The sequence below is a fragment of the Artemia sp. Qi Xiang Cuo genome, chromosome 7 (assembly GCF_049724085.1).
Source record: "Artemia sp. Qi Xiang Cuo chromosome 7, ASM4972408v1, whole genome shotgun sequence".
In the NCBI taxonomy this organism is placed as follows: Eukaryota; Metazoa; Arthropoda; class Branchiopoda; order Anostraca; family Artemiidae; genus Artemia; species Artemia sp. Qi Xiang Cuo.
In genome coordinates, this window is record NC_142800.1 from 70655131 (window position 1) to 70676193 (window position 21063).

The 21063-nt window shown below is 38.4% G+C and overlaps 1 protein-coding gene across 1 annotated transcript in view; it reads right to left on the reverse strand.

The window, feature by feature from the left end:
* The window catches only part of Polr1C (RNA polymerase I and III subunit C), a 137583-nt gene extending 131171 nt beyond the window's left edge, over nt 1–6412 (reverse strand). The window contains exon 1 of the mRNA XM_089091688.1: nt 6274–6412. Coding sequence (XP_088947814.1) covers nt 6274–6321 — 48 coding nt within the window. The 5' untranslated portion in view covers nt 6322–6412. The remainder of the gene's footprint in view (nt 1–6273) is intronic.
* Nucleotides 6413–21063: the final 14651 nt, after the last annotated feature.

The following is a 21063-nucleotide window of genomic DNA, read 5'->3' on the forward strand; positions in this document are numbered from 1 at the left end:
CGTAAGTGACGGATACCAATTTGTCCGTCTGTTAGCACTATAACTCTCAAAGGGTTGAGATATTTTGTTCAAACTTGGTGCCTTTTGGTTAAAGTAAAGGTCAAGATTGTACATGGGCTCCCTAGCTATATATTTGGGTGTAAGGGAGGGGGTTTCAAGTTAAGGGGCGAACAAATATTTTTTAAATGCCAATGAGATAGTCACTTTAGGGGTAAGTAGAAATGCTGAATAAAAAGTTGAAATTTATTTTGACACCAGACAATTGGTTTGCCCAGAATCCAGCCAAAACCAAAAATTTGGAGGATGTTCCTGAAGCTGATTTAGAGGGTCAACATAGAAGTAAGGAAACATTCTGAATCCGTTTTTTGGCTTCATTTTCTTACCAGACAAGTAGTTCGCCCAGAATCCGGTTTGGAAGAAGGTAAAAATTGTTCCTGAAGCTGATTAGAGGGTTCAATATAGGGGTAAGGAGACATTCTGAATCTGTTTTTCAGCTTCATTTTCTTACCGGACAAGCAGTTTGCCTGGAAAGCCAAAACTGGTAATTTGGCAGAAGCTAAAAGTTGTTCCTGAAGCTTATTAGAGGGTCGACATAGGGGTAAGTAGACATACTGAATCCAAATCTGAAATTTATTTTGATGCTGGAACATTGAGTTCACCCGGAATCCGGTTTGGAAGAAGGTAAAAGTTGTTCCTGAAGCTGATTAGAGGGTCGATATAGGGGTAAGGAGACAAATATTCACAAGGATCCTGGAATAAGGAAGCCAATCTCTAGCAAAAACCAAAGGAAATACCTGATTTCATGTGGTCCTAATCAACCAAAGCTGAGTGTGTTCCCAGCTGATCCGTCAATATCAAAAAAGAAACAGTGTTGTTTTCACCCCAGCTGGTATGAAGATTATCAGTTCTTAGAGTACAGTATCAAGAAAGATACTGCCTTCTGCTTTGTTTGCTTGCTTTTCCCTAGTGGTCCGGGGTGAGACCAGTCCAAAAACACTTGGGTGGAAGATGGTGTGATGCAATGGCACAAAATGAAGAGCCAAGGAAAAGCAAAGAAAGGAAAACTGGCTTGTCACTTCTCTTCTGGGTCAGACAAAGCAGCTTTGTCGGATTATTGTCACTTCATCAGCAATAATGGTCATGTTAATTTCCTACTTGATAAAAGAACTCGAGCTAAGCTTTTGCAGCAAGCAAAAGATGAAGAGACAAACAGAAAAATTGTTACAATTCTTTTGGACATTGCAAGAACCCTAGTGAGACAAGGCATTGCATTTAGAAGAATAGAAGAACAAGATGGCAACTTTGTTCAATTTGTTCAACTTCTAGCAAGATATGTGCCTGCTCTTGAAGCTTGGTTAAATGATTCTTGGTAAAGACCATACAAAGTTACCTATCTTCACAAAATGTTCCAGAACGAGTTTATTGAATTGCTTTCAGCAGAAGTCATGGAGAAGATCCTTGACAAAGTCCTGGATTCCGAATTTTATTCTGTGATGGTGGATATGACACCCAATGCTTCACATTCTGATAAGCTTGCAGTTGTAATCTGCATCATCAGCTCGGAAGGGATGCCTAGAGAGAGACTATTAGATGTTAGCGTGGCAAATGACAAAACTGGTCAGGCTATGGCAGAAAGTATAATAGGAACACTGACAAGGAGAGGAATTCCACTGGATAAACTAGCTTTTCAGTTGTATGACTATGCAAGTGCAATGTCTGGTCAATTTAATGGAGCCCAGCAGAAAGTATTGGAACTTCTCAGTCGCCGTGTGTCTTATATCCCCTGCCAGGCCCACAGACTAAAAACCTTCATAGAGCATAGTGGCAATTCATCTTTCTTGATAGCCAAGCTTTTCAATATCCTTGAAGAAATGTATGTCTTCTTCTCTTCATCTACAAAGCGTTTTGCTGCCCTTAAAGAAAAACTCTCTTTGATTGAAAACAGCCTTAATCTCTGAAACTTATCATGGACCCAGTGGACCACAAGGGCTGAAACCATACAAGCAGTGGTTACTTTGTTTGAAGCAATAGTCTTAGCCCTTGACAAAATAAAACAGATGAAGAACACCAATACAAAGACAAAAGCACAAGCCAGCAGCCTCCTGAAAAGGATTCTCAACTTTGATTTTAGTGCCTGCCTCATGTTCATGAAAAATATCATGTACAAGGCCAGGATTGCAACAGAAAAGCTTGAAGAAGAGGAGATGAACATCATCAACACAATTGAGATGCTAGACACTACAAAGAAACTTTTTGAAAGAATATCTTGTGAGGAAATAAACAGTTTAATTGACAGTGCAGCACAGTTTGCCAAAAGGATGGAAGTGGACCCAGAGGCTGATTTCATCAGACACCATCGTCAGAGACTTGGAACATCTTTTTATGACAGCCGAGCTCAAAGTCAAGCCAATATCTCAATGCTTCAGTTCTATAGACAACATTTCAGAATCTTGCTTGACAAGTTGACTACAATGATGGGAGATAATCTCAGAGCTTGCCTTGCCGATTTTCTGCCATTTTGCACCTTACTCCAGCCTCATTTGAACAAAAGTATCTCAGTTGCAGATATTGAGCAAGCAACAAAGTTTTTTCCCAAACCAGGAAAGAGCTCCAGATGCTACTGCTGTTCCAGTAGAGCTTGAAGTTTTGTTCCAGTTTTTCCAAGGTGCTGCTTGCTTCAGAGAAGTCCTTGGTGAAGGACATCAATGGAACCATCAGCTTAAGCAAGCCAGTTGTCTCTGCAACTTGGCAGCAACTGCACCTGTTGCAGTTGCCAAAAGAACATTCAGCAAACTCAAGTTTGTGAAGAATTGGCCAAGAACTGCCATGCTTGATTCTCGACTGGATTCCCTCATGTTGTTGGCGAGTGAGAAAGACCCCACCAATGGTGTAGACTTAAACAAGATTGTTCAGTGTTGGTCCATTTTGAAGAAGAGGTAAATCCAGATTTAAGCTTTTCTTAGTTGTGCATTTGTGCATGTAGTGTTCTGTTCTGTCCTTCTTTGTTCCTGTAGATATGTATAAATGATAAAACACTATTGTCTATGAAATTTGTAGGTAATGATGATTTGTAGAATATGATCTACAAGTCGTTTAAATGAGGATTCTCACCTCCCCCCCCTGGCCTGAGTGCTTCAAGCCACCCCTATTGAAAGGCATTTTTAGGAATGACTTAAAATCTGTTTAAGGTCTATATAGGACAAAAATTAGATAGGGGAATAAAGAAATATACCATTAGATTATCTTATCAATTTTCTTCCTGAATAAAGTAGCCTACTTACTGCCATTACAGCTGCATCACAGCCCCCCCCCCTCCCCATGTAATAGGGCCAAATATAACCCTTGTTCTTTTTTAAATGAAATGACCGGGATTATAAACCAAATGTTGATGAAAAATAAGCACAAAAGATAATGACAATCTTATAAAACCACTCTACTTCTTTTTATACCAACCAGTGCTATACCTAGTCCCCTCAGGGGAAAGGTGGCTGTGAAGCAGTTGTAACAGCAATGATCCTTGAGTTTGGAAAGAGTGCTAATAGAGAATCTAATGATAAATTTCTTTTTTGCTTATTCAACCTTGGTAAATTTTGAATGTTTTATATTACCTAGCTTAGAAACAAGATGAGCCCACTACTCAATAAATCTTTTTATGCCCTTTATAAATATATTAGTTGGTTCCATCACAATGAATCCCACTCCTAATGTACAAATATAGGATAAAGTGCCCAGTAGTTGGACAGCAAATCACTACAAGAATGGTTAAGTCATTGTAAAATCACCTGGACATAAACCTAGAATGATTGAGACATCACTGTAACAGCAGTGAAAGATAAGTTTGGAAAAGTGCACTAATAGAGAGTTTAATAGTATATTTCTGCTTTTTTATCATTTGATTTCTCCCTATTAATAAATCTTAATGTAAATGAAACTCAAATCAATGAATATATGTTTTCAAAACTGAGACAAAAGAAAGCAAATTCAAACTTATAATAATTAGTATTTTTTTTCCAAAATTAAGAGAGGCATAAGCTTGACTTCTCGGCAATTTTCTGAGCTTTACAAAAGGGGAAAGTCAAGATACCAGCTAGACAACACCCTCCCAGTATAGATTACATTTGGGTCTGTGACTGCCTGAGATTCTATGCAGGCAAGCCTATATTAAGCAGGAATTAAAATCAGTACATATTAAAGTAAAATTCTAGCAAAGGGCTTTTTGATCTCCTGGAAAACAGTTGAGTTAGGTGAATGAAACTTTCAAAAACAAATCCAGGGGCAAATATTGATCACAGGAAATTATTGCCTAGCTACTTGTTTATCCTTTTCTTATTTGTAGCACTTAGAAGATTGTATATATGACAGATCTTTACCTATCTTAGTTGTGAATTTTGTTTCCTTTAACTTTGAGTTTTTAGGTCTCCTTTTCATTGGCTCTAGTTTTTAAAATGCAATTCCTCTTATTTCAATAGAATTTCAAGCTACAAAATAAGCTCTTATTTCAAGAATTTCTAGCGTGGACCTTATTTTGCTCCAAAGTGCAAATTAAGGTAATTCAGGTATTACCTTACCTTAAATTACCTTAAATCACAGCTCGGAGTGAAATAAGGACTTTCGATCCTGTTGAATCACTCCTTATGATGACTGTTGTAGTTGGTTAAGTTCTGGTGGAAGATTCTGGTGCTTCCCAGTCAAACTTCCATGGTGTATCTTTCCACTCAGCATCCAGATGGCGTTTGAAAGCATCTGTTGATTCAGCAGCCACAGTGTCCTCCTTGAGGTTATTCCAGAGGTTCTCAATCCGATTCAAGAAGAAATTGTATCTTGCTCCAGTTGTAGCGTGATGTTTGCGGATTCGTCTAGGGTGTCCTCGTGTTTTGTGGGAGGTGTCAATCTCCAGGATCTCATTTTCTTGATTGGTTGAGAGGAGTTTGTGCGCCTGGATCATGTCTCCCCGTTTCCGTCTGTATACTAAGGAGGGGAGGTTGAGTTCCTTCAGCTGTTCACTGTATGTCTTGTTTTCCATGCCGACAATGATCTTAGTGGCCCTTTGTTGGATTTGCTCAAGAACTGCCTTGTCCCTTTTGAATCGAGGGGTGGCCAGTATCATCCCCACCTCCAGTCTAGGTCTTACTAATCCTTTGTAGAGTTTGGTGATTACGTGTTTACTCTTACTGGTGATGCTGTGTTTGATGATGCCTAGGGCTCTACTAGCATTGGCTGAGATTTTCTGTGAGTGTGAGCTGAATTTCAACTGGGAGTCAACGATTATGCCAAGGTCACTCTCCTCCTGGACAGGCTCAATTGTGTGGATACTTCCAGAATTTTGGGTCATGAGGTACTAATGTTTGGGGTTTTTGTGTCCGAAGTGTATGACCTTGCATTTTTCTGCATTGAATTCCAAGGTATGTCAAGGGTTTTCCCCAAAATTAATATTTAAATTTACAGATCTTTAAAATTGTACATATTGAGATTCAGCAAAAAAAATGAGGCTCAAAACACATCTTTTGTGCTTCATTTAAACAGAAGATCTATTTTGCTAGGTTAAAATTAAACAACATAAAGTTTGTTAAAGGTCATCAAAAGTTAGAGACTACAAAACATCTCTAGTAGAGCTAGAGACTACAAAACTTCTTCCCAGGGGATCATTAAAGTTCTGCAAGTACTCTTAGCCTAAGAGTTTTATTCACCTAGGCTAACTCAACTACTTTCCAAGAAATAAAAAAGCCCTTTGCTAGAATTTTGGTAATCTTACAATTAGAACAAAGTATCTAATCCATAGACAGGTTCACTCTTGGACATATTTAATTTTTGATGAGTGTTGTGAAGTAGAATAATTGCAAATAAGCTAGGCTGTAGGGGTAACTTTAGTCAATGGTTCAAATGTATAAAAACAAAGTTTTGCAAGATTGTAGGCCAGTTATCTAATCCCAAGTAGCCTAGACCTAACTATAAGCCAATCTCAATGATGTAGGCCTATTTGGAGATATTGAAATAAGGAATTCAACAGTGTAATTTTTATTTTATCACCATGTCTCCATCAGAGGAGCCACCCAAACACAAGTTTTACCACTTCCTCAGATAGAAAATGTTCCCCTCATCTTGGCGTATCCCTTAAAGATACTTATCTAGGCTGTAGAATGGGTCTAGGCCCTAGATCCATTCTTGGAAGTTTAATTCACACAGACCTGGACTAGCAAAACAGCCTCAAAAGTATTGTTCTTCCAAATTTAAAAAAAATCAAACGATGGTGTTTTGATATTAAACTCTCCTTACCCTGTCTTCACCTAACAGAGGATACTTTTCAAAATTTGTGAAAGCCATTCCTCTACCCACTTGTTTGGATTTCGAATAGTTGGTTACTTGCGCACTGTTGCCAAAAGCAAATATTCAAGCAAGAAGAACAAGATCTATAAACCACAGACAAGAAGTATGTTATTGCTTCAAATGGAATAAGAACTTATTTTCAGAATATTCCTAGCCACTCTGGTATAAGTGGTAATCATCAGGTTGATTAAATAGCAAAACAATGCTATAAATATTGACCATCCAAGTGGGAGACCAATCCCCGTTAGAGATATTTACCGATGGAGACTATCAGATATTACGTTTAATAAGAATAATCCTATCCTTTCCCCCTTTCCCAATAAGTATTTTTCTAAAATTTATCATAGAATTCGTTCTGGAACAAATGGACTAAACTTTCTTGCATTCTCGTACCAGTTTCCTAATTTAAGTGGTTCAGTTCCCCTGTCCCCTCTTTGCAGGTATTGTAATAAGAATAATGCAACAATTGACCACTGCTTATTTGAATGTAATATGCTGACTTTTGCACAACATACCTTGGTTTGTAAACTGTTAAAATGCTTCAAACACCACAAAATCTCACTATCAGCCAAGAGCCTAGCCAACTATACCTGCACACAGAGCATAAAAATCGACATCTATCATCTTCTATTTGAACTCCTAGAGTCGAAAGATCTACTGAAAGATATTTGAAAATATCTAATAAATAAGAGACAATCAAGCCAGTAGCTCTATAGCCCACAGAGTGAAGCAAAAGGAAAAGGGTTTAAAAACCCGCCTGCTGTGAAATAGAAGAAGAAAAAGAAGTATGTAAAACTTCTTGTCTGCTATACGACAAAACTACTTGTCTGTCTCTATGACAATACTACGTGTCTGAAATATGGCAATACTTCTTGTATGTGCTATAGACTACACACGAAACGATATTAAGGAGACTGGACAGCTACTATACCAAAAAAAAGACCTAACTAGAGTTAAAGCCCCCTCACATTCAACCTCTGGTATTAGGAAGCATTATAAAAGAAAAGGCAAGAGGATTAAGGGGATATGGAACGATAAAGACTTGCCCTATCTCGTCCATTATAAACGTTTTTAGTTTGTGTGGTCAAACTATTTAGAATTATGTTGGCGGCCTTGAAATAACTTGTAGAACTTAGATAATAGATTCAAATAAACGAGAGAAAACTGAAAGCCGAAACCGAATTCCCCGGATTTCTTAGAAAAACCATTTAATTTCTCTCGATTTGGGCCTGATGATGCTGACATCACCAGGAAGTAGGAATTCTGTTTTTTTCTATTAATCGGACCAGAATTGTCTAATTTAAGTACAGGAAATGTCAGTCCCTAAAATATTTTTGTCTACCTGCTCGAAAGATAATGAAAATCAGTTCGAAGGAATTATCATTTGACTGATCTTGCCGCTTTGGCAATTTCTGTGCTGTCACCCGCCTTGATTGAAAGACTAGCCGAGAATAGGTAATTTTATTTCAGTGTCTTATAGAAGCATTTAGGTCAAAGTTATGTCATAGTTATGCGTTGTATTTATGTTTTCTTTTACATTTTTTAATTTTTTGCTTAGTATTTAATAAACTTTGGCAAGTGAAAGACAAGGAACTGTGATATTGCGCACTCTGTATAGCCCTATTAAATTTTCAATTACGACTCACGAGCATAACTTGGATTCGATTTATTGAACTCCAGTGGATACTATTGTTTGATTATTACAATAATTTATGTCTGTTGAATCACTAAGATGTTACTTAGTTAAATTCTAAGATAGTTGAAGTACTAAATATGGGCATAAAAAGGAATAGGAGAGGACTCAACTTGAAAAGGGGTCAAGTCCACCGTGATGGTCTAGAGGAGATATATGTTTCCCAGGGAATACCAGCCTTACCAAACCATTTGCGTATTGTCCCTGCGTCACCAAGTCTAAGCAGTGAGAAACCAGCTGAAAATGGTGCATCAGTAGAGGAGGGGGTACCAGCGCGACGAGGACACCCTGCTGCCACCTACAACTTTTTTAACACCATATATGAGCATGATACCCACGTGGTTTATGGTTTTTGTCAATTAGAATTTGAAAAACAGGAATTTGTCACATTTATGTATGTTTTCTTGGATGGTTATGTGTGTTGGTCGATTTATTTGATGTTTTTCATGGATGTTTAATGGTTTTTGTCAGTGAGAATTTGAAAAACAGGAACTTTGTCACATTTATGGATGTCAACAGCAAATCATGTCTGTTTTATGGTTTTGTCACTTGTTGTTCGATTTATTTGATGTTTTTCATGTCTGTTATATGGATGATCCAGAAATAGTATTTGATGTTGTTGTTCAAGCCAAATGTTATGACTTTCCCGGAAACAGTTAGATCACGTGTTTCCTTCTCAGCCAATCAGCGAGTCGGATACATCCTCCTTCTCAGCCAATCAGAGGCCTGGTTACATATTAGCGGCGGTGGGAATATAAGGAACGGGTTTTTTGCTATAGTTTTATTAGTCTGTGAATAGAATTCAAAGGAGTGAGAAGAAGAACAGTTTTGACTTTACTCATTTGGATATATATTTGTGTTGATTGTCGATGAGTGGAATGTTTACCCTATTAGAAGTTGATAGTGGAGTTGATGATAATAGTACAAGAGCACCAAACATTGCGGTGGAAATTACGAAAGGATCACGGCTTTGTCTGGAATGGGATGCAGTATATGCAAGATATGTGATATCCTTGAGCAAATTTAAAAGGGAGGATCAATTATGTTTCGCCGCAAAAGTTGATATAGCACATGTGAATAGACTTCAATGTGTTTTAAGTGCATTGGTGAAGCATATTGAAGACAATAAACAGTATCGTTAATTGTATATGTTCTGTATTATTGATGTTGTTGTTGTAATTATTCAATAAAATTGTTTCGAAATCGAAAATGTTCCCTTTCTTTTCTGGTTAGGACTAACGAATCTGGGTCAGTCTAGAGTCAGCAGACAGAGTGAAAAGATTGAAAAATGAATAAATTTGAAAAAGAGAAAATTAGATCAAATCTAGTGTTTATGGAAAAGCATTTGATTTTGGATGATGATTTTCTCAAGCTATCTCTTCAACGCAGGATATTCTCTCAGGCAACAGTTAACAATATAATTAAAACTGATTCTCCCCCATTGGACTATTGTATGAAACTTTTAAAATGTGATTCAAATGCTTATACTCAATTTATTGATATATTAATTGGAACAAGACAGAATCATATTGTGGATATACTTTTGAAAACATTGCCAATGGATTCAATGTAGATGGCTCCTCCTTCGAAAGAGGCAACGTCACAGAGTTACTCCTCTCCCCTTTCCTACACTTTGAATTTATGGAACGAAGAGGATCAGTTTTGTTTTAGCTGTGAGTGAGTTGACATCGGAAACCGAAAAATGTTCTATATATGTCCATTGTGCATGTACACTCTTGGCAGTTTGAATCAATGTGATAATTGTACAATTATTGATAGCTATAGTGAAATGTGTAAATTTTTTAATCCTTGCAAATTAAATAAATTCTATGCAGTACAAATTAAAAGATGTGATTCATGTCTTGAGGAGGTGTGTGATTCTCATCCTAGAGGGCATCTCTGCTCCAATTGTCGCAATGATAAATGTGATCAGTGGGAGAATACTTACCCCGCTATGATTGGAAAAAATCCCAAACGTGATTTTAGTTTATTTCTACGAGATTGGTATCGTCGTGGATTTAAATTATTCTGGGAAGAGGAATCTGGTCTACGATTAAACAGTTGGGCTAACAATACAAATTGGTTTCTACGTCATCGTTGTGATGACACCACCAACAATGACTATAAACCAACTGATTATTATTTGGCAGTGACGGAATGTGATTCACCATTTGAAAACATTGTATGTGATATTGCTTCAAATAGACAGATTGAAACTCATGAATTTCATAATATGAATGCAAATAGCATCATTGACTATACAAAGAGAAATGACAATAGTGAAGTTACATTTTACTGTAGAAAATGTGACCCTGACTTTGCAGTCAATCAAGATCAATATACAGTGAATCCAAATGATTTACCGGCATTAGTGGTTCACGACAGCTGCCTTTACATCGATGAAGAAATCTAAAGTGAAGATTTAAAGACATTGTTGTATATATATATGCATTTTATTAATAAACAAATTCACAAACATTTTTTAAGCACTTTACTCTTAGGGCACTGAAATCAATACTGTATAGGTCTGAGAGGATATTTTCCACTAGAAAGTCATTCAGACGGGGATTGTCAACACAAATATGTAGAAACTGCTTGTAAGTATAGCCACGACATCGGAACACAAAATATAGTAGTGCATGGAAGCCGCAGCTTTTAGTCGTTAGATCCTGAACCCTCTTTCGATTTTGAATAATAGTTTTCCCACTGCTCTCAATATATTTGCTGATGTGAGGTGTGTAGAATGTATAGGGTAGGCCAAGAGGATCAAAAAATTCAATCGTCTTCTTTGTTTGATAGATGCACAGCCAATGACCCGTCAGCACAGTCGACGGACCACTATTAACAATAATCAAGATAGTTTTGACACGATGAATTTTTCAGAGATAGTCCGAGGGCAGACAATAGGATTTGTACTGGGACATGTAGGGGTCCATATTAAATACATTGATTATTTGACTGGTGTTCATGGCGCCAAGTCTAGTAGAACACTGCCTTCGGGAGTGATTTCCCACTAGGTTTCATATTGATTTAGTGAGATTAGTGCAATACTCTCAGCCAATGGGTCGGTAAATGTACACTCTAAACGCACACTCCCCGTACGTACTATACTCATATCCTGTGTACCCGACAAATCCAGTACAATGATACCTTGTGATTTAGCAAACATATCTTCGGTTATACCATTTTCAAATATTTGAGAGTCGTGGTCTAGGGTTTGCATGGTCAACTAGTACAGTGTTCTATAGGATCTTAAAAATGATAGATTCGACATTTGGAGACCGTTTATTGAGCACCCAAGATATGAAATTCGATAACTCTTGAATTTATGTTAACATTCTGTCCACGATCAATATGAACTGGTGCTTTTCACATAGTAAAACTATATTTGTGACGGAATTTAGTCATTGATCAATGATTAGTCGGTGAAGGTGTATGACCCCATTGTAATATTAGGTTGATTAGTGACGGTATGTGGAACAAGTAGTTTAATGTTGCTGCCAATGAGTCTCAGTTTTTCCTCTGCTAATGCAGCAAAACTCATGACGTGCTGTTTGCGTACGTGTAGTATTGCTGAGGTGAGAGAGAGACTCGCATTAGGATTGACAGCAAGTTCTTTTCTCAATATGAAATTGGATGGTGCAAGCGATAGTTTTATATCCACTTTAACATTGGGCGGCAGCCATTGGGGTATATTAAATATTTCATTATATATTTTTCCAACTAGATGTAATTCACTAGTTGTAGCATTTTTAAGTGCATCTGTACTATCAGTATTAGTAATATATTCATATCCATTGGAGGTGCCTCTCAGGTCCTTGTATGACTTGAGTGTCATCAGCATGAATTGCATATAGCTTGTATAATTTGAGAGATTGTTTTTTGTGCTCACCAGCGTGCCATTGATGTAGACACTAATTTGACGAAATAAATTATGTAATATACAATTTTCATAGGATATTCCATCGGCCAGAATTGGCATTGTATTATCGGATTTCCGGACTTCCATTTGCAAATCTATAAATTTTGAAGACATGTCCATAAAGTAGTTTTCATTGGAATAAATTTGAAAATGGATATTATTGGAGAGGGGTTGTTGTGGATAAAATTGTTCATAGTATCCATGCTTGACACTCACATCGACATTTTCGGCATTGAATAGATTCAATGAGGCGGTGATTGAAGGTTGAGAATCCTTATCTGGTAGGTATGACATTTTAGGAGAGGGAATCTAGTTTCGATCTGACAATTTTCTTCCTGGGGCTTCTGGTTACAGTACGTGTCGGCTTTTTCCTTCTTTTCTTTGGCAAAGGGGATGTCTTACGTTTCTGACCTGAGTAGAGACTGATGAATTGTTTCTTGACCTTTTTAAACCTTTACCATTCTGTTTTAATTTCTCGCCAAGGGTTCGCGCACTGGACCTAAGATTTTCCGAAGCACTTTTTTTAAAATCCTTGCCAGAGCCCCAATCGTATAGTGTAGAGGATGCAAAATCTGTCGCAGCCGGTACAAGATATTTTCTAGCCAGTGGTAGTGAAGAGCGAAACAGCTTAGCAAACCAGCTGCCAAGACCGTAGCCAGACATTGACGAGCGACCCTTGTAATAGTCCATTCCATTGCCCTGTTGTCTTGGGCCAAGAGTATTAACATAGCAGTCAATATCAGGACAAGTGAATACCTCTTTTTTATTAGACATCTTTATGTTGATCGATGTGTCTAAATTGTCATGTAATCAAAGACAAACATTTTTAAATTTATATTTGATCAACAATTTCGGATATTATTGTTAAATGACAGAGTTCAAAATAGTAAGTGTTTACGGGAATATACTGAAGATGCTTTATCTTGTAGTGATGAATATGTTCTTGATTGGTTTTTCGTTCAAGAACTCGTAGGAGGGGAACATTTGAATTACCAACCCAAGATGTTTCCACAAATGAAGCATAGAGAAATATACATGTGTCTGTGGAGAAGGCAGGCGGGTAGTCAGCAAAAATGAAATTAGTGTTTCCGGCACTTTTACCATTGATTATATTGAGCTTAAAGCCAAGAACATTCTTTAGATTATCATTGAGAATAACATTTTCACTGGCAGTAAGTGAACTAATGTAGATCTTGCCCTCCTTCTTTGAATAGTTGAAATGAAAAGCTCCTTTTTTACGTGCGGAAATTTTTTTATTAATAGTAAGACATAAATAATTCATGCAGGTGAGTTCCTCATAGGGTAATTCAATGTATGGATAATCCAACCAATTGATTTTTTGAATTTGTTCTTGATCACCTGGTGGTGGCGGCCAATCATAGGGTCTGATTTTTATTTCATATTTACTATCCTTTCTCAGGATGTCATAGGTATTTTTGAGAATACAGTCGACAAGAGCCACTTCATACTTTCCGTCGAATTTGATGGTGGGGGAGAGTTTCGTCCAAAAATCCCTTGTTCTATTCAAGTCGTTGTAGAGAGGATCAGAAACGTTGGACATGAAAGTCACATAAAAATCATTGGGCATTGTTAATATCTTCAGCACTGACCCAAGAATCAAAATCTGAGTTGTATCCTAGCCAGCGAACAAGCACCTTTTTCTTGCCATGGCGTGTACGACTCTTTCATATCTTTTCAATTTGATAAATTTCACTAATGTTTCTAACTTTTTTCAGTTCATATTCATAAAAACTGCCGAGAATCTCATCATCTTTGGTGTCTCGGAGTCGATAAGTTATGGGTATGGTGTCTAGAATTTTGGACACTTTAAAAAGCTCGGTGCTCCATAAATAATTCCCCTTTTCAAAAATATTGGTGGTTCTATTAATTAGAACAGTATCACCAACATTGAATTTCTTCTTCTTCTTTTTCTTTTTTTCACCATTGGAGTATTGCTTTAGAAAAGCATCAAATGTATTTTCATTGTAGTGAACATCTCGAGGGCTAGAGTTGGACGGAGATCGAGGTGGTAGTGGATTGTAAATTTAAATGATTTTATATGACTCATGAATACCATAATGTGTATTTTTCAAAGTACAATGCTCTGAAATTAATCTAAAACTCTTTATCATTAAACAGACAGATACTGAAAACTGTAAAGGGATGGGAAGATGAAAGTTAATATTAGATACTATGATATCAACCTTATTATGTTGGGGAGACGACAATTAGAAAACGGTATCTTTTTTAAAGCTCAACTATGAATACTTATGTAGACTACTTTCAATGCACTGTGAACCTTAGACACCTCTCTTTGATCTCCGTTGGATGGTATGGTCATATCGACTAAGGACACTGATTTAAAGTAGACTATATTTGTAAGGCACATTGTGAAGCCGTTGAAGTGTGTCTAAAGTTAAAAGATCCGTTTGCATTATATGCAGAGGGAAAAATGCTTTAGTTTGTCGATATTGTTTACTGCGAAGCCTGTGATTTCGATGCAGTGTGTAACTCGATTCATTTTCCAGATACTTTTTTGTATTTTTCAATGTGGTGGTGCCAGAGACAGCTTTGGAAAGCGTTTGGGGGGAACTTAAACTTCCCGCTTCGCCAATATTTTCATAGATACCTTTCAAAACTTCATCCATTTTGAAAGTAGACACGTAGTGTAATGACCACTCCCCTTTTGCATACTGGTGGGTGAATCAATTCGTCTTCGCTTTTGACTAGCAGCCACAGGTGTTGTAAAATCAGTGGCGTTGCTAGTATCTTCAAATACTGAATCTTCTTTTTTTTAAAAGGTGTTGTTGTATGGATATATTCCCTCAGTTTATTGAGAATCTGCTTAGTGCCAACAAGACTTTTGGGAAAGATCGATATTCAGAGAAAGGTGTATATATTATTGTCATTTGATATAAGTCCTCTACGATTTTTTACAATATCGCAAATTAAATAAACTAGATTATAACTTTTTCCTTGAATTATAATTCGTTTCACTGTGCTCTCGACTTGAACTTGATCACCAGTTTCCAACATGAGATAAGATAATACCCTTTTACTCTGTTCTCGATAGGTCAGTGGCAATAGGTTTCCAATTTTCAATACAATCGATTTCAAGTCCTTCTCCTTTGATTGCAATGCTGCAGAATCTTGAGAAGATGTTTACGGTTGAGAGGGATCAGTTACGGGTCTCTCAAAAGATGGTGTATATTTGTCCAAACGTCGCAATGCATCTTGAAGTAAAAGCGGTTTTTTGTCATTGGCAATATTCTCTTCGTTAATGAATCTGCTTAGATTGTCTTCAAAATGTTCGACGGGCAAGAGGACAAGTTCAAATGGTGTCAATTTATATGGTTTTGCCATTCTCTCACTAGAGAAAACTGTTTACAAGTCCTGCAATTATTGGTAGTAAAAGTGTGAAAAAGCTACCGCCCGCCTGAAGGAGCCGTTTTCTTTTAAATTTTTTTCCCTTGTTTTTACAAGCCAAGGTGCGGACAGTGGAACGATGTTTCGTTGTATGTTTTATAAAACCTTCTGGCAGTTGAACATTGCCCTCGGTTAAATTTAAACAAAGTTCAGATATTAGATTAATGAAATCATTGTCAAACCAATGTTTGAGTATAGTCTTCCTAAGCAGTGGTTTTGAAGTGCTTAAAACAGAAAACAGATGTCGCTGTTCATGTAGTTTCTTCAGCGTCATAATGGTGACTAATAGCCTTCTCTACTGTTCACCAGTAGATATACTGTAATTTCATTGTTGAAAATGTCAGTGACTACACGTAGATCCTCGGGCGTGCTCTGATTAAGATCCAGCAAAATGTAACCGAAGGGCTTGCTAGTCGCCTGAGTGTACGCTGACAACAGAAATTTTGGAGCACTGGGATATATCTGCTTATTTAGAGTTATGAGTGAGAGAGAATCACGTACGACTCGATAGATAATATAGACGGTGCAATTCATTGCAAGGGTTTGCATACATTTGCTCTGATAAAACAGATTGTGTAGAACCAGAGTAACGGCAATGTGTTCATGATGGGAGCGAACGGTGAACATTTGTAGCATTTCCTGTGAGAACTAATCAATGGATTCAGCCAAATCGTCAATAATCAACCACGACTTCGATTCAATACTATTGAAAACATCAAGTCCCCGTATGAATTGTATTGGTATGGTTGTGTCAATAGCTTTTATTTTATCATAGGACTCTTGCCAAATACTATAGCAATAGTAGATTTTTTTCGGTTTTTCCAAAAACATTTTATCACAATTTTGAATTATTCTAGTTAAAAGTGTTGTTTTCCCCGACATTGAGGGACCACACAGAAACGATCTGAAGGGTGTTTTAAATTGATACATGCTGTTGACAACAGTTGGACTAAAACTAACTCTAAATAATATGTGCTCAATGAATAAGTAGCAATACTTTCCCCCATAGATCTATCTATTCAAGAACAACAAAAACAATAGTTCCTTACATCATTTATTTCGGAACTTAAATGAAAAAAATGTTTGCAGTCAACATTGACAACGATAAAAATAATAACACTTGTTCAACACTAGCAAGAGACAAAATTTCATTGTCAAAATTAATACTATATTTGTTCAACATTAACAACGATAACACTGTATAAAAAAGCACTTTTTGTCTGTAAACACTTGTCTTTAAAACACTTTCTTTACAATAAAAAATACTTTTGGTAGACTTAAACACTTTTCTATACAATACTTTTTGTACAACAGAAAATACACACACTCAGGGAACTAGTAGCACAGTTGAACAGTATGAATTTAAAGGTGGGTTCCCCCCTCCCCCCGGGAGCCGCGGGGCCAGAGGCCGGCTTGCCGCGGGCGGGACCCCCCCCCCCCCGGGGACCGTGGGGCCGAAGGCCGGCCGGCCGCGGGTGGGACCCCCCCCCCCTGGGCGGCCGCGGGAAGGGTCCCCCCTCCCCCGGGAGCCGCGGTGGAAAAAAACACTACAATAGTTGTCCGGTCACTGCGACGGCTGCTACAGGTTCGTGGATGGGTTAGGTTAAGGTAGTGAGATTGGGAGTAGTTAATTTATGAACTGGTTAGGGGTGGTTAGTCAGATTAGGTTAATTTATCCAGACCAAGTTGATTGCGATAGTCAATGCATTCAACTCGGTCTGAAATACGATAGTGGCCGTGGGGTAGGACAGTCACACCATTCTCGAGCACATAGACCTTGTCGGATATACATGACATTGCATTCTTTTCCACTCTCACAGTATAATTTCTATACTGTAGAGAGCGAATTGCAAGCACTTGTGCTCTTGGCACTAGGCTACTTTCTACACAGTCTCTGTACACGCTCATGTTAAAATTGCTCTTTAGAAAATGCGTAGGCACCCCTTTACACGCCTTCTTTTCATCCCCACTATGAGTTTCAACGCAATAAACTTTGGGACCCGGGAACACCCCCCTGGATATCAAATCACTCCCCGTCTCTGATTTTAATTTTAATAGTTGGTTGGGGGCTTGACGTTTCACCAGCTCGGGGTAGAGAGATGGATTCCAGTTGGTGAAATCCATCCGCGAGCTGATGTGCACCCCCTTTTCTAAATAAAAAAAAACCGCCAAGTATGTCCAATGGGCCATGCCAAACCGGGAGTCGGACTCCCATTCGTCAACATGAACAGCACTCTTTTGTGTTCATGGATCAGTGCAAACTTTTTACAGGAGTGACAAAATTCGCTTCTATGAATATTCCAGTTCTGACCAGCCGCCCTTGCTAGGATTGTTCAGTACCATATTTTGCTTTTGTCTGTGTAGAAAAACCATGCCAGTCTCTATGCTTGTGAACGAAGTAAAATTGGGGTCGGCAATACTTCGTGCACACTTTAGAGGGTCAGTCACGACGTCGCAGCGAGATCTATTACGAACGCTTTCACACATTTTGCCAAACGCTGAATTTAGGATAAGCTTATACATTTCCTTCTCCACCTTTGAGTTTGCCTTAGAGCGTTTATCGACAAAGGTGTCGATAAATTCTTTCAAGTAGGGTCGCTGATTGAACTGCAGGACCCTGTGTATTTTGGTGATCTTGAAACCGTTGCTCACCATCCAGTGCAAAAGCACATGGTGAACAACGATATTCTCTTTAGGGTCCTAATCAGCAATCAGTTTCTGTTTAGAGGGAGTCCAGTGCATCCCCATATCCTCAACCAATGAACGATTGTAGGGGCTCAGAGAGTCCCTGCTCACGGGCCGATTGATACAGGGAAAGACAAAATCTTTGACTGAGTCGTGAAGCGCCAGCGGAATGTGACCGTCAACTTCAAAGAACAATCCTTGTGCCCCATTGTCCTCGACGGTGGTAATGTCGGGGAACTCACAAGGATTCTCAAGCCATTGATAGTCCCCACACGGCAAAGAGTAGTGGGACATTGCCGAGGGGTACAATGAGTTCATGTCCAAGAACACTGCATTTGACTTTGCACCGGTGCTTTGTCCGCTCAGATCGGTTGATAAGACGCGGTCCCCATGAAAAACATACCCTCCCCTCATTGAACGCTTTACAAAAAGGTGCTGATCTACGTCGGTGATTAGGCCTATTTCCTCCCTGCTAATTTTTAAAATTAAATCCATCACTAAATGGGGTGTGAAAAAATAATAGCCTATATCTAACCCGAAGTCTGAATGGATCTGGTTTGTGTTCTTACAGAGTGTATCCAACAGAGTTAGAACGTCACTAGCCAAGTACAGTCTACAATAATCCCACCCATTTTTACAATCCCCCTTGGACCACACCTTCTTGGCAAACTCATACTCCTCGGCTGTGCATTCACTGTTGGTCAGTGAATTGTAAAAAGCTTCAATTGGAGGTAGTTTCTCCTCACTTAAGCGTGCACCAGAACAGTAATAATCGTATGCATATATACCTTTGCAGGTCAACAGGTCATACATTTCACTGTCTGGAAAGTGCTGTTTAAGCAAGGGAAAGCTATCAAAATTGTCGCTTTTTTGCACTTGAATGAATTGACTCAATGCCTTGGGGAAAAAACTAAAGGAATCTAAAAACCTGATTTTATTCCAACACATATGCCCATTATCCACTGCCTGCCATTTCAGCTCGAGAAGCAATAACTTCTCAGCTGATTTGGGAATTATGTTATAGATAAAAGAACTATTTACCCATGGACAATCTACTCCACCTCCCTCCCTATGCATACGTGCCAGTGCCAGTAAAATAAATTTTAAGTCATAATTGGAATTATGAATAAAAACAGGGATAAAAACTTAAGGATAACATTGAAATTAGACGATTGATGCGCAACCCCCCTAAAATTACTACCTCACGAGGATATTTCCTGCCACAAATGGTCATGATCTCTGACGGTTCCCCGCTCCCCACTTTTTCCTTTAGCTCCCTTATCCACCTCTGCAAACTCCCCCTTACAAACCCAACCTATTTTTTGATTTTTAATCGCGAGACGATCCTTTGCAGACAGGACCATTGGATAATGCGTATTTCTTAAACGAGAAATAGCACCGTTAGCCGTGCCAATCAGTTTAGTCAATGTCTTGTCTATGCACTCAGGTCCCTCATCCAATGTCTCTACTATTTCTAACAACCGCATGGTGTTAGAACTGTCTCTTTGCGCGTGGGCGTAGGTCACTGCAATAGCCAGATGTTCTTTGACTCGGTTTGGATATTGGGGGTCATTCACCTCCACCAGCTTAGCCTCACAGTCCAAAGATATTTTATTGCACTGGAGAAGGGTATTTTGGAAATTTTTTAATCGTAGAATTGCCATATCCCCTGAAACCGTTTCCACTGTCTCATAGCCATGCCGTCTACAATGCCTCATATGATACCGTAGTTTCATATCACTACGGAATCGTGACAAGCATGTTAGGCAGTAGAAACGTACCCCTAGCTCCATACCATCCCCCAAAACTCTACTAATGTCAGTAATAGGGTTAAAATGACCAATTATGTTCGGTTCAGTAGGTGGTGTGTATAGCAACCAAACCCAGTGTTTAACCAATTCAACTGACGAGCCCCTTACGGGGAAAACCACCCCCTTATTTTTAGAACGAGTCCCATCTCCAAATTCTGTCTCATATTGAACCACAGTAACGCCGATATTCAAATGGGCATTAGCCCTTTCAAACATATCAATGGATCGAAGCGTTACTGGGTATTTTCTCTCTAAACAAGAAAAATCTACAATGGAAAATCGGAGCCCTCCTTCCCGTGTACAGCCCAATAATCTAAATTCGTCTTGGTAGCGTCATCTGCTAGAGGCTGAAATGCTGATATGAGGAAAGCATATTTGAAATACTTTTGATCTGTTTCAAAATAGATCCGCTGGACACCTTTACAACCTACTAGATCTGGATTATAATTTAAGACTACTGACCCCTCCGACCCGGCCCCCCCTCTTAATGTGAAATCTTTCTTAAATTTACATATATTTATGCTTAAATTTTCAACAAAAAGAACTAGAAAGCCACTACTGTTTTCATTAAAGTTCTCGAGATGCGTTATAATTTGATCGACCCAATCCATGAAAACTCCCTCAAAATTTTCTAAATTTGAATAAGCCAAATGCATCTCGGACTTTACAAAATGATCATACACTTCGCTTTTTCCCTCATTTAAATAAACAACCTTTATAACAACGGAAACCTTAATTGAATCCCTACCCCCCCACACTTGAATGTGATTCTCCCGACATGCTCGGATGGTATATACAGCGTTGTGTACTATTTCTATAGGATCAAAAACAAAATTTCCACCCAGTCGTGTATTAAAAGGATCCCCAAACGTTGCAGTGAAAACAACTATATTATTTAAAATTCTTTTGGACAACTGAAAGTCTGGGAGAGTTGTACCCTCCTCTCCCTCTTGTATATTACCCCCTCCCCCAAGCTGTTCAACAATAACTGGTGAATGCTCCACTTCAGTTTTTCGAAGTGGAGTCGTTAGGGTATCGGAGGTTGGAGGGTTCCCAGTTAATTCCCGGGGAAAATAATCGAAAATTTGCAAAGTATTTTGGCTCAATTCCCCCAGTTCAACAGTGCTACTATCTAAATTAGTTAAAAAACCATCTAAAAACTCATAAATATTAAAAGGTACTTCAATGCTATCGTCCCATGT